The sequence below is a fragment of the Manis javanica genome, chromosome 3 (assembly GCF_040802235.1).
Source record: "Manis javanica isolate MJ-LG chromosome 3, MJ_LKY, whole genome shotgun sequence".
Classification (NCBI taxonomy): Eukaryota; Metazoa; Chordata; class Mammalia; order Pholidota; family Manidae; genus Manis; species Manis javanica.
This window is the reverse complement of record NC_133158.1, coordinates 16,995,369-17,009,294: the sequence shown is the minus strand read 5'-3', so window position 1 is coordinate 17,009,294 and position 13,926 is coordinate 16,995,369. Positions and strand designations below refer to the sequence as shown.

Here is a 13,926-nt window from a genome sequence, read left to right as displayed (position 1 = left end):
GCAGATCTCTCAAGATGAACAGCTCCAACTTCCAACTTACCTGCTTTCAATGTAGCTCAAGAAAATTCTTTTGTTCAGATAGGAAATCTTCCTACTTTTACATATTTTTAAGACATCACATAATCACATTTCTATGGGAAATATAAATAATTCAAACAACTCTGAAAAAGAAAGAGCTCAGTTATTGTATACTACAATTTAAGGAAAAAAAAACAGACTTAAGAAAAAGCTGACAATCACATCAGAAGCATTACAGGAAGTTTCTTACTCATTTTCTCCAGAGGTTAAACCAGAGTATTTTTTTAAGAGGGCAGAAGTTTAAGGTCTAGCTAGGGAATAAAGACATGTTTTGTCTGACACTTCCCAAGTCAAATCCAACATTTATCAAATGATTCTTAAGTGCTATATTTAAAAAAAGAAGAAGAAAAAAAAAACAGCCAGGAGCTGGCAACCTGGGTATATTAAGCTTTCATTATTATAAAGTTATATTTTAAAAAATCCAATATCCTTTTTGTAAATATGCAAGAGTTTTTCTGCCAATTTGTCTTTTTTGTAAAGCCACCTCTCAATGGAACATTTTAAATAAAACTCCAGTATCTAAAATGAATTCTTGGCATTTGGGAGTTTAAAATCTCCCCAAATTCAGAGGGGGTAAAAGCTGCATAATGATAGTTCGTCTGAGTGGAAGTCACAAAGTAATAAAACACATTTAAAACCAAGAAGCAGTATCTTAGAATGGCATTTTAAACAAATAAAAAGTACTTACTGGCATCTTTAAATTTTTCATGCAATTTGTTATTCATTAAATCAGAAGACAATATGTGCTCCCATGTTTGATAAGGCAAACAATATTCAAAATTGGCATTAACTGAACACAACTGGCCACCACTATGTGAAAAACCAAATGCTTTAATGAGGCTATCAAGAACAACAGTTCAATTATTTCATTGGATACATTAATATCGATCCATAATATACAGTGCTATGGACCATACAGAAATTATTGCTGCATCCAACAGCAGGTGACTATTTAACATTACAGTACCAAGTGTCCGCAAGAGACAGTCATTTGTCATTTTTTTCAAGAAATAGGGTTTTTAAATATACTGTTATCAACATTAACTTTCCCCCAGTGCATTTTTAAAAAATGTTAGTAAGTGCATTCCTTTGTGCTTTATTTTATGTCTTTTAACTTCCTATGTATTTTATTTGTTCTTATTGCTTTATTATTTAAAAACAACCAGAAAGAACTTTGTCATCCTATATGTGACCAGGTTGGTTGTATGGTTTTTGGCAAAGTCAGAAGGTTTGGTATTTCCATTGCCTTACCCAGAGGCAGGTGGACAAGTTTGGCATTTTGGTTACTCCATATAGAGACCCAACCCTAAGTCACAATTCTGCACCCAGGGATGGGGGGAGTGGTGTGGATCATTCTGTCATTGTCACAAAATGGTGAACCCAAACCACTACCTCTTGGCTTAACTAGTCCCTAAAGTGAATCCACACTCTATTTGGCAAACAAGAAATAAATAAAACCACCCCTGAGATTGCAGCATTCTCCTGGGCTTTCTCACCTGCCACTCCCAGAAATTGTCTCTTAAGAAGGGGACAGAGAAGCAGGCAATGGTGAGCTCAGGAGTTGCGAGTCAGGTCAGGGCAGTGGTACAAGATGCCATGCTTTCACTCAACAAAGCTTTCTATCAGGTTGCTTAACCCGGCCACATTCCCTGGACCATGAGTTAGTCAACCTCACTCTATTTTTAAGAACTCTTGAAATCAGCTAAAGAAAACTAGCATCATACCATTATGATTTTCCACTTTTGCATCCAGCTCCCCTCCCCCCATATAAATATGAAGAGAAAAATAGACAATGCTATGATTGTATCAATGAACACTATGGTACACTTTGCTGCTCATGCAGATTTGCATCACTATTCTAGGAAAAGAGCTATACAATCAAGTGGGTTGAAAGAATGGGAACTAATTTTCCCTACCCCCTTAACTAATAAAGCTATAAAACTGATAGCATCATCAATGTTTCCAAGGATTCTCACTGCCCAACATGCATACGAACGATGCAGTTGATTATATTCACATAAGCCATCCATTCATACATCTGACAATCACTCCTCTCTGAATTCTCCAACACCCATCACCAGTTCACATTTGACATTTAAACTTGTTTTCTTTTAAAAAAAAAAAACCCTCCTGAATAAGGTTTCCTGATGAAAGAAGTTGGCACTGTCACTAAAATATATTTAATATTAAAAATATCTGAAGGAAACTGGAAGCTCTTTACATAGGCACCATGCTATATGTTCCCCTTGACTATGGATACCTTCTTGAAACTTTCTTCTATATTACAGTTCAGTCAGTGCTAGTCCAAAAAAGACTACTGTTATATTTAAGGCACTTCATTCTGAATGGATATGCTTTATGCCACTTCCTATTCAACTGTAGGCTGCTACTGAGAAATTCCATTCCACAGCCTGGCTCTTAACACCACATGTCATCTGCATGAAACATCGAGGCCTGACAGAATACATGTAACACTACTGTTATTGCATAGGACTACATAAGTAGATAATGCACTGAATCTAACTATACAGAGTCACTGCTTGTGAAAACATTGTTATCAAGTAACAGTAATTTGCCAATACAGTATTTCTTTCTTTAAAAAACTTCAGCAAGTTTGCTGAAATAAACCCCAATTTAAATGACCATAATGGGCATGTTAACACTATGGCTATCAGTCTCCAAGACTATTGCCACATTTCTATCACTAAAAATAAATATGTAAGTTTATTATTTCTAGGAAACTGATTTTAACCTGTTAATATTATACCTTACATGTGTGGAAAAACAGTTCTGGTGAGACTGGAATATACAAAATATTCACAAAGCTCTCTTGAAACACAAGACCTTGCATGAAAGTTTTCTTTCACGCATGTGTACAAAGAATGCGGGAAACCACCAGTGAGATGTAAAAATAGTGAAAACTTGCCATTTTAAGATGCATATCCTTACAAATTAAGACAAACATATTGAAAAGAATGATAATAATAAAGAAACTGTACAAATCAAATGAACAGTAAAACATAATTTAAAAAATAAAAATAGTAAAGCCGATTAGAAATGCGCACAGTTGGGTTTCCTTATCAAAAGCAAAATGGAAGGAAAAAAAGAAATAAAATTTTCAGTGCTCCTCAATATTTTACTTTGAGAGGACATTAACTTCCATTTCAAAATAAAGTATATCTTATGAAAAACTGAGTCACACTTATTGATGAGGGAAGCTAACAGCACACAGTGGCTGAGAGCCTTGGTCTGTCTCCCTTGAATTTCAGTTGCACCTAAGTAAGGTACTAGTTACACGTGTTGACCAAACAATCCTTGTGAAAATGGTTGCATTTTTTTTCTTTTACAGAATATAGTATTTATTTAAATAGTTTGCAGTATAAAGAGTAAATGATGCAAGAAAGGTACTGTATCTTTAAGGCAGTACCAATAAATCGATACATTACAAAATGGAAAAGGATTAGTGTGGATTTCTTTCCTGCTTTTCTTTTTTCTCCTCTCTTTCTTTCTTTCTTTTTTTTTGGCTGCTTTACATTCTTTTAATTAAACTTTACATTTCATTTCCAAAGAAGTCACAGGCATAAAAAATCTCAAACCCAGTCTCCTCTTAATAAAAATTAACAGAATTTCTCTGATGCAAAATCCTCTTGCTCAGAAATCTAAATTCTGGGGTGAATTCAGTTCACAGATACTGTACACATACTGTACAATACTTTGGAGGCATTTGTAGTTGTAAAATAGAATATACAAGTCTGTTTCACAAAATTCTAAAAAATAAAATATATCCTGGGCTATTGATAAAGCATGAAAAAAAAAGTCATATTAAAGGAAAATTATCAAGAAAACCCCTTCAGGTAAATTGTTAAATCTGCTGATCAAGAAAGGAAGCAGTTTGTGAGGATGCAGAGCAGGAGGATTTGCTAACAAGCATGCTCGGTTTCTTCCATGCTCATACTGCTCCTTCGGCTGCTTGTCTTGGAAGCTCCGGGGGACACTGATGAAAGAAGTGGGTCAGTTACGCCAACAGGAGAAAGAGTGTCATCCATCAGGATGTCTTCCAGTTTGGATCCCATTTTTGTGGGGACACTATAGGCTTGGCTGCTCTCGGTCCCCATTCGGAGGTTGCTGTTGAAGGTGATGGAGCCATCTGTGAGATCAAGAGTTGTTGTACAGGGTACATCTGCATGATGCTGAAGGAGGTCTTGGGTGCAGTTCTCAAGAGTGGGTTCCTGCTTGATGATCCGATTCACCAAATCTGGAGAGCAGAGACCCGTGGATGGAATAAGGGAAAGTCCATGAGCTCGAGCCTGCATTTCAAGTTCCTAAAATGAACAGTGAAAATCAGACAGTTCAACAGGTGGAGCACGGAGGACTTTGGGACAGTGAAACAGCTGTAGATGATACCATAATGATGGATACATACCATTCTTTTGTCCACACTCAGAGGATGTATGACCCCAACAGTAAGCCCTGCAGTAGTGTCTTTGGGTGACAATGATGTGTCTGTGCAGGTTCCTCAAGTGTAACAAATGTACTGCTGTGGTGGGGGATGTGGGTAATGGGGAGACTGTGTGAGTAGGGGGGGCTGGGATTATGTGGGAAACTCAGCACCTGCTGTTCAATTTTGGGGCCTAAAATTGCGCTAAAAAGTAAAGTATTTAAAGAATCAGACACTAGAGGAAAGCAATTATTAAAATTATTTTTGCTCTTTTAAATTAATAAATGCAGTATTTCTAGAGTATAGGGACCACTGGTGGTACATAGAATGATTTTTAGGAGGTATATGGATTCTGTTATGTATTAAGTATAGAGACAGTCTCTCACAACTGTTAATATTCACAATGAGAAGCAGTTAAAATACAAAAATAAGATTTGAAAATGTGAGCTGATTAAAGGGAAATATTCAATAAATAATGTAGTCTCTGTGGTCCCTAGCCTGAGCAGACATATCCAGCAGTGCCACAATGAGCTTGGAGGGTACTGGGGTTATTTTTAAATTCTAAGGGAAATGGCACCCAACAGTGAGAACCATCCAACTCAAGGTAGTTGGCAATCTCAGTATCAGATTGTGCCACATTCTTTTCCATCACACCTTAACATTAAGGCCGGGTCTTCGGTGGTTGCTGTGATAAAAATGCAAATACAGCATGAAAATCAATGTGGAATTGAAAATGAGGGTGACAGTGTCCAACCTGATTCCAAGGCTGGGAAAGCTGCGCAGTGTTCCCCAAGTACACACATCCCGTTAGTAGTAGTGTGGGTGCTTAAAGGGAAAATAAAAATGCCCACTTTCCTTCAATGTATATGTTTTATATATATATTTTTATTTTCAACAAAGTATTTATTTGTTTTTCCTGAGAGACAAAATTCAGTACAATATTTGTTTACATAACATCCAATATTTTCAAGTGGCTGCAAAGTTGTTAGTCAGTATGTGGCTAAGTAATAGGTGCTTTGGACCTAGCAAAGAAATAGTAGGTATTGCTTTGGTCTAGGGTGCAGTGAAAGAGTTACAAAGATCCTAAGGCACTGTGAACACATACAATTTTGGAAATAATGGCATAAGTTCTGAAGGTTCTACACAAGTAGCTGAAGTTCAAAAAGTATTATTGAGTCCATCTCACCAAGGCCAAGGGAAGTTTTTTGGTTTTTGTTTTTTTAATTTCACAAGAAAGTTCTCATGTGTAAGATGAGCAATTTCTTCCTACACTTTCTTCATATCCTTCCTATTATGGGCTGAATATGTGTGTGTGTGAGTGTGTGTGTGTGTGTGTATCCCCACAAAATTCTTATGTTGAAATCGTAACTTCTAGTACCTCAGAATGTGGTTGTGTTTGGAGAGAGCTAATTAAGTTACAGTGAGATCACTTGAGTAGGCACTAATCTAACATGCAGTAGGATTGATGTCTTTATAGGAAGAGATTAGGACACAGAAGACACATAGGTAAGCCCATGGGTAAGCATAGGGAAAATAGGGCCATAAGAGAGGCCACAAAAGAAAAAAACACAAAAAAAACCCTGTCTGCACTTTGATCTTGGATTTATAGCCTCTAGAATTGTGGGAAAATAAATTCCTGTTGTTTAAGCCACCCAGTCTGGTATTTGTTATGCAGCCTGAACTGCCTAATTCACTGCCTCAGTGTCAGAGAATCCCCCCATCCCCCATTTCATAATGCCTTCCAAGCAAGCTCTTTCCCTTTCCCTTTCTGAGGGGCCCTCCTAAAATGAACTGTAGAGACCCCAATTGACTCCTGAAGAGCATTCTGCTCTGACATACTAATGCCACCCTTTTCATGTTTGTGATAGAATAATACAGTAACAATAGAATATACATTTGAAGCAAGTCACCTTGCCTCATGCAAGAGGAAGAAGTACCTTCCAACATGTTAGAGCCTCTCAACTTTTGCCCACAGCCCAGAAATAAATGTCCTGAAAAGTAATGTTACATTAAAGGTTGTTTGACCTGAAGATCTTTCTCTGGATACAATACAAGGAAGATATGGAAATCTGAGACATCACACAGGTATCTGCATATTCCTTTACACAATCTCCAGAAACACAAGTAACTCCACGAATCATTTTAAAGCCTTGGGCCATTTAATAAAATTACAGTTCCAATGATATTAAGGCTTCATGCTCCTTCTTCTGTGAAAATTTTTGCATGCCTCACTTAGAGTGAAAATGAAGGGAAGCCCTTAGGCTGAAGCTGAAAACGTGCACTGTTATAAATCTACCCCAACATACTAATAAGAATAGCACCCCCACACGTGTAGTTTGTCTTTAAAAAAAAAAAATGGTTGGATTAAGTGAGGCAAACATCTTACTCTAACCGTTTATGGTTTAATTAAAAAGTTTATCAGCTGATTAAAGCATTAGACTTCTAAATAATGTGAGAAATCTCATCTAGAGAACTCAGGCTCATTGCATTGCAGAGCATTCCCGATTAATGTTTTCCATGATATGCAAAAGTTTTAAAGACTGCCTCACACTGTCACTGGAAGAAACCCAAGACATTTCACTGTGGAATTTCCAATTCACATATTTCACAATATTCATATTTCACATGAATATGTTTGGGACCTTAAAACCTGGCCTCTCTTTCAAAACAGTTATTATATTTTATATTTGTATAAAGAAATAACACATCAGTACAAATATAAATGGGTACACTAAGTTCAAGAGACTAAAGAACCATAGCTACTTACTGAAGGGATGGAGCACAAAAGCAACAACAAAACCAAAAAAAAAAAAACGAGGGGAGAGGGAAAGGAGAATTTGCAAATTACATATAACCTCTAGTAACTACCAGGATTCTATAGTGCGCCCCTAGAGGAGAGCTGATTTCTGCCTCCTGCCCCATGGCTGAACATCACTGCAGAGAAATGAGAAATGGGACACATAGAAATGTCAACAGTGGGGCATTAAAAAGAATGACTCCATTCGCTAAGTTCAGTGTCTGGGATAACACCACTAGATGAAACACTCTGGTCTCAGAAGTGCCACAGTTTACACTGATATTCTGTAAGTAGTTCCGCCACAAACCTGAAAAACAACCATTGCTCTATGGCAAAATCTGATAAGGGGTGGGTGCATCTCAGGAAGAAGGTACACCATCGCTGCCTCTTCCAGCAGAATGAGTTCAAGGTCAGAAAGTAAATTAAAATTACTCATGCAAGCTCATTTGGTCATTGGCAGAGACATAGATTTTCTTTCTCTTCTTGAAGACAATTTCAGAGCAAGTTGTGTCTTTACACTCAGCATGAGAGACTAAGCACCCAAGAGAAGTACCAGGAGCTGCTACTAAAGAGGGACCCCATTTCATATTTACGCAGGTCCATAATGCTCACTAAATAGAGTGACAGATGAATTTCACATATTATTAAAATCAGCATTTCTCTCTCTAAAGAGTAGACAGTGTACATTAAAGATACATATGGCATAATTTCATAATATGTAACTTTTTCCAAAATTTTTATCTTGATGATAAAATACTCTGGATGTCTCCAACTTTCCTAAATACATGGGCTTTGACCATGGCCTAAAAAGGCATATAGTCCCCCTTGCAAAATACTATAAAGCATCTTTGTCTGTAACAACCACAATCAGTCCTCATGGTTCCAGGTAGTTATTGCTAGAGACTGAATATCTGTGTGTGCTCTCCTCTTCTAGATTGAATGTCCATGTGTCCCATCCTCCCCTAGACTGAATGTCTGTGTGTCCCCTCCTCACCTAGACTGAATATCTGTGTCCCCTCCTCCTCCAAACTGAATATCTGTGTGTCCTGTCCTCCCCCAAATTCTTATGTTGAAACCTAACCCCCAGTGTGATGGTATCTGGAGGTAGAGTTTGGGCTGTGATTAAGTCATGAGGGTGGAGAACCCTCATGAATGGGATTAGTGTCTTTAGAAAGGGCCCTAAGAGAGATCCCTCACCTTTCTGCCCTGTGAAAATATAGTGAGAAGACAGCCATCTATGAACCAGGAAGTGGTCCAGACACCAAATCTGTCTACATGTTGATTGTGGACTTCCTAGCACCAGAACTTGAGAAAAAAATGTTTGCTGTGTAAGCCACCAAGTCAATGGTATCTTTGCTATAGCAGCACGAATGGACTAAGACAGTTATGTCCTATACAGTTGCTATGAACAGTGAATTAGCAAATACTCAACCATTGCTCCTGGAGGAAATACAGGGTTAGTTTTCTGTGAGTGTCTGGTCACACATTTTCATCAACCAATCAACACATAACCTTGTGTTACGTGTGTTTTGTTTAAAGCACTTAACTTAATAAATAATGTTGAATCATTAACACTGAACTCACAGCCAGCAGCATTATAACTCACGTCTGAATAACACAATCTACCCAAGACACATCACAGCCTTCTTGGGCTTAGGAACAATAAACAGCATTTCAGCACTATGCTTATGGGTCATTCTAAACAGCAAAATCACCCACAAACAAGACAAAAATGTGAAAAATATGGCTCTGAAAGACTACAAAAAGGACAACTGTCTACAGGGTGAGCTGAAATAAGCAAAGAGGGCATGGCTTTGGTCAGCCTCAAGGAGGAACAGTCACATCTGGCAACTCCAACTTGCTGCTCTGCTCATACCCCCGGATGGCTGTGAAAATGCCACAAATATTGATATGGGGGTTACAAGTAAATTTTTGTGAGTAGGCAAATTCATAAATAGGAAACTCATGAATAATGAATATCAACTGTATTGGAAGAATGAAAGTCAACTCCCCCTCATGGCTCATTATACCCTTTCTTCTCCCTTCTCTGAGTCAGTGACACGGAGTGAACTTCACACATCACATGCCTCGTACCTGTATTCTGAGCAACAAGTGCCGGTTGGCGTGCTCCAGTTTTTTTTGTCGGTTTTCAAGTTCCTTTGCACGTTGCTGTTCACGCTGTAACTTTCGGATATAGTCCACGGATGCTTTTAAGATGGTTCCCTTGTTCCAGCGCATGTCTCTGTAATGAAAGCAGAAGCAAACAGATTTCTTGAGGATTTCCAGCTCAAAGAAAATTCAATATTCAGAGCATCCCAGTTCTACAGATGTGATAACAATTAAAAGTTGATAATAGCTATCATTGAGTACTTGCCACGTGCTGGACACTGTTCACCTACTTCTTATACATCTTCTTACTTAACCCAGACAAGTACCTTGAAAGAAAGGGTCATTGTGCATGAGTTGAAACAGTGACTATTTCTTACCCTAGGTCACAGAGCTACTACTGTAAGGGGGAAGCAGGGCTTAATTTAGGTTTGTAGATTATAAAGTCAATATTCTTAAATACTATATTAAATAGTTACAGATTTCTAGGACTATCAAAGTTAACTCACTGAGACAGACAGAATAACCTATGGTAAAAAAAAAAAAAAATCCATGCGTTCCCACTACTCGATTGTGTGCGACATCAAGGTGCACACTCAAATTTTATCATGAATATTCATGGACAGGTTATCTAATCTCACTCCATCTACGTTTCCTCACCCATATATCAGCGATACTAAATTTGCATGAGCAGCCTCATAGGTATGCTACTGGAATCAAAGGAGGCACTTTATATGAATGTGCTGTGAAAAGTTTAGAAGTCAATTCAAATAATGGAGCAAGCATGTGTTAAGGGCTCGATATAATAATTGCAATGGTTATCTTTAAAAGGCATTTGCTCTGTGCCAGGTACTTTTTAAGGTGTTTCACGGCTCATTTAATCATAACAACATCAATGGGTAGGCACTAATATTATCCTTATTGTACAGATTGGAAAATGAAGGCACAGAGAGGTTAAGTGATTTGCCAATGGTCAATTGCCAACACAGCTTGGAAGAGGCAGAGCCAGGAAACCTGAAGACTGGCTCCAGACTCCATACCTTTAACTACTACACTATTCTTCCTCTTATGTGACTAAGTCCTCAAAACAACTAGACTAGGTAGGAATATTCTGATTCCACCTCATTTTTTAACAGATGAGAAAAACCAAGTATAAAAATTCAATTATGTTCCTCAAGGTCAGACATCTAGTAAAGGGTTGCTTTGGAATTCAAACCCAGACAGCCTGAGCTTGGTGCTTTTTAGTTTTTTTATCACTATAGCTTCTAATGCACGCATATATGAGAAAAGAACGTCATTAAGGATATCATTAGGTGTAGGTAGAAGTGAGTTGAAAAATTTAGAGCACTCCAGAAAAATAATTAAGAATGAAATTATCATTACATAAGTACTAGCTTTGTAAGACTTTAATCTGAGCTCTTGTATAGATGATATTTATCATGACAATGACAATGATAAGGATGAAAACAAAACCAATTGAACATACGGCAAGTCTACCGCATTATCTATAGGGGCTTAAAGCAGATCGGAAGTATCAGCTGGGACATGTAAATGGAGGGCCATTAAAACAAGCCAGCAAGTAATTGATCCTCATAAGAGTTATATGAAGAACAAAACAGAAGTTCTCCCACGAGAGGCAGTTATGGCCCCCAGAGTGCTCCTTGCAGTTGATCTCTGGGGTCTGAGCACCAAAGATGGCAACCCAGGGAGGTGTCCTGAGATCCTCAGAGTGAGCACAGAGCAGGTTTGCTCAATGTTCAGCACTGAAATCAAAGTAATAGAAATGTTAGCAGCCAGAGAGAAATGTAACTATAATGAAAGATGTGTTACCTAGACCAATAAGGTAAGAAACCAGTACTGATAATTCAAAGCAGCTACTCAGTTTTTCAGAAGTGACTATTTCAACCAATATCTTGGGTTTTGCTTCCTTGTGAGACCCAATCAATCAATTATACTTTTAGACTTACAGGTAGGGTTTTCAAACTTTTTCTTTTTTCTTTTATAATGAGAGTGACCCTTTTACCACACAAACATGTACACAGGTCCTCAATATATACGTCATTACAAACAGATCTGCTCTAGGGGAGGAAAGGGTTTAGGGTCAGGACCCTCGTCAGCTAGATTGTGTCTCCATAGCAGCCTGAGAGCCTGTTCTGGAAACCTGGTATGGGAAAAGCCCCATAATAGACTATAGTTCATAGTATCTTAAAACAATGCCTACAATTAAAGATCATTATCAGTTCGGATTATAAACACATAAGTATTTCTAATATAATAGAGAAAGAAAATACGCAAATAGAGCAGTCCCATAATTTCATAATATGTTGCTAAAGAGATTCACATGCTACAGTTTAAAAGAATATGCTCACAAGTGAAAGCTGATAAAGAACAGGAAAATGGGAATTCAATTTCAACTATCATGCAAGACTGACTATAGGAAATGAAGGTCACAGCCCCTTCATAGGATAAATTTGTGCAGTAGAACTGAGAATTTTAATGTTTTGAGTTTCAAAATGGCTTTCCTTGAAATCTGCGAAAGCAAAATGTTGGTGATGGAAATTGTGCTTGAACATTCATCAAAACCACCTTACAATGGGCAATGGCTTTATTTTATTTTGACACAAATTCCCTGACAATAATGTGAATAGCAAATTTAATAAGCCTTCCATGAATAATGCTTGATTTCATCTTTACATTTTATTAGATAGCTAAAAGGTCATATTCAAAGGCTAATTTCATGGAATGCCTGTGGGAGCCATTAAAATGTATACATCCTCTAGCACCTTACTTCAAATGGGCCAATTTCTAATGGATGAAGACTGTATATTTGTTGTTCTATTTGCTGACATTGCTGGTAGGAAAATTATCCTAACAACTGTTATCTCTGAAAGGAGGAGGGGGTAGGGGACAGAGACTGTGTGCTGAAATCCAAATTAGCTGACCTGTACTTATAAAAGGATGAAAAATTACTATTTTTTCTGGATTGGTAAAATGTACAAAGGGCATGCAAATTTTTTTTAAATTGACCTTTTGTCTGTTAAATACTGTTAAACTTCAAGTCTCCCACATCAGCTTCGTGCTTATAGACAGTGTCTGAGTTGGAGAGCAAATAGTCAGCAAATCTTGCATTTCCAGCTACCGAAACTTCTGTCTGGTATGAACTGTTAGAATTTTTTTAGCACGTCAAGAGTGTTCATTTGCCAAGGATTCTCAGAATTCAGAAAGTCACCTCCTCACAACCAAAGCTAAACAATTCATGTCCAATAATCCTTTTGCATAACTTAGTTTACTTCTCTTGACATTTTAGTTTGATGAGATTAACCAAAACAAAGGTGTAAGAAATATTCAGAAAAGGAACCAAAGGGAGAGGGGGGTACTTCTTTATGTAGTTTTTATGACTGCACTTTTTGCAATACATGAAATAACATTAAGGTCTGAAAAAAACAGACAATGCAGATTAACACTGAATTGTACTTACGGATCATTTGACTTCGGAATCAAAGTACCTAGTTCTTTAATACGATCATTTATGTTAAATCTTCTTCTTCTTTCAACTTCAAAAAAGAGCACAGGAAAGGGCTATTATTAGTAATGGTACCACATACACATTTAGCATATCTCATTAATGGCATGTGCATATTAACTTTGCCAGGCCACAACAATCTGAATCTGTATTTACCTGTTACTATCATGTTTTTGGTACTGAGGGTAAAGCACTTTTTGAAAAATGAGCTACCTTTGTACAGAACTTTATCATTTACAAAGCCCTGAAATGGTAATTTCTTATTTGATCCTATAATGACCCTAAAACTGGAATTAGTATCTTCAGTTACAAATGACAAAACTACCTTGGAAATATTAGGGACTTGGTGAGGACACCAACAGTAAGTGGGGAACAGGCCCAAACTCAACCCTGATGTGCCAGACCAAGGGTAGCAATCTTTCTACAAAGGACCAGAGAGTGAGTACTTTTGGGACTGTGGGCCAAACAGCATAACTGATGACATGTAGGTGTTTATATAAGAAAGAAAAAAGATTTCTATGAATTTTTAATTGACAGAATTAACAACATGATATTAACCATGGCTACTTTTTGCAAATCAAGTCTACTGACAGGAAGAAATGGTTGCTGAATTTTGAATCTTACATAATTTTCACATATTACATATTATTCCTCTTTTGATTTGTTTAACACCATTTAAAAATGTAAAAAACATTCCAAGCCTATAGGTCATAGAAAAACCCTGCTCTACCCAGTGTCAACCAAAAATATAACGCAAGTTGCAAATGTAATTTTAAATTTTCTAGTAATCACGTTAACAAAATGAAAAGAAATAGGTGAAATTAATATATTTTAAGCCCAATATATCCAAAAGAGTATAATTTCAACATGTCATTTATATAAAAATCAATAAATCGGATATTTATTCTTTTCTTTGTACCACATCTTTGAAATACAGTGTATATTTTACACTTACAGCATATCACAATTTGGACTAGCCTCATT

The 13,926-nt window shown here is 37.2% G+C and overlaps 1 protein-coding gene across 13 annotated transcripts in view; it reads right to left on the bottom strand.

Annotated features, from left to right (window-relative positions):
• Positions 1-889: 889 nt before the first annotated feature.
• The window catches only part of MITF (melanocyte inducing transcription factor), a 201,115-nt gene continuing 188,078 nt past the window's right edge, over positions 890-13,926 (bottom strand). For 12 of the 13 annotated variants that reach the window (XM_073230893.1, XM_073230894.1, XM_073230897.1 and 9 more), the window contains 3 exons: positions 12,898-12,973; positions 9,408-9,555; positions 890-4,400 (listed from right to left, as the gene is read on the bottom strand). In XM_073230893.1, the coding sequence (XP_073086994.1) occupies positions 3,999-4,400; positions 9,408-9,555; positions 12,898-12,973 (626 nt within the window). In that variant the 3' untranslated portion in view covers positions 890-3,998. The remainder of the gene's footprint in view (positions 4,401-9,407; positions 9,556-12,897; positions 12,974-13,926) is intronic. The other variant, XM_037019263.2, reaches the window with a different exon arrangement.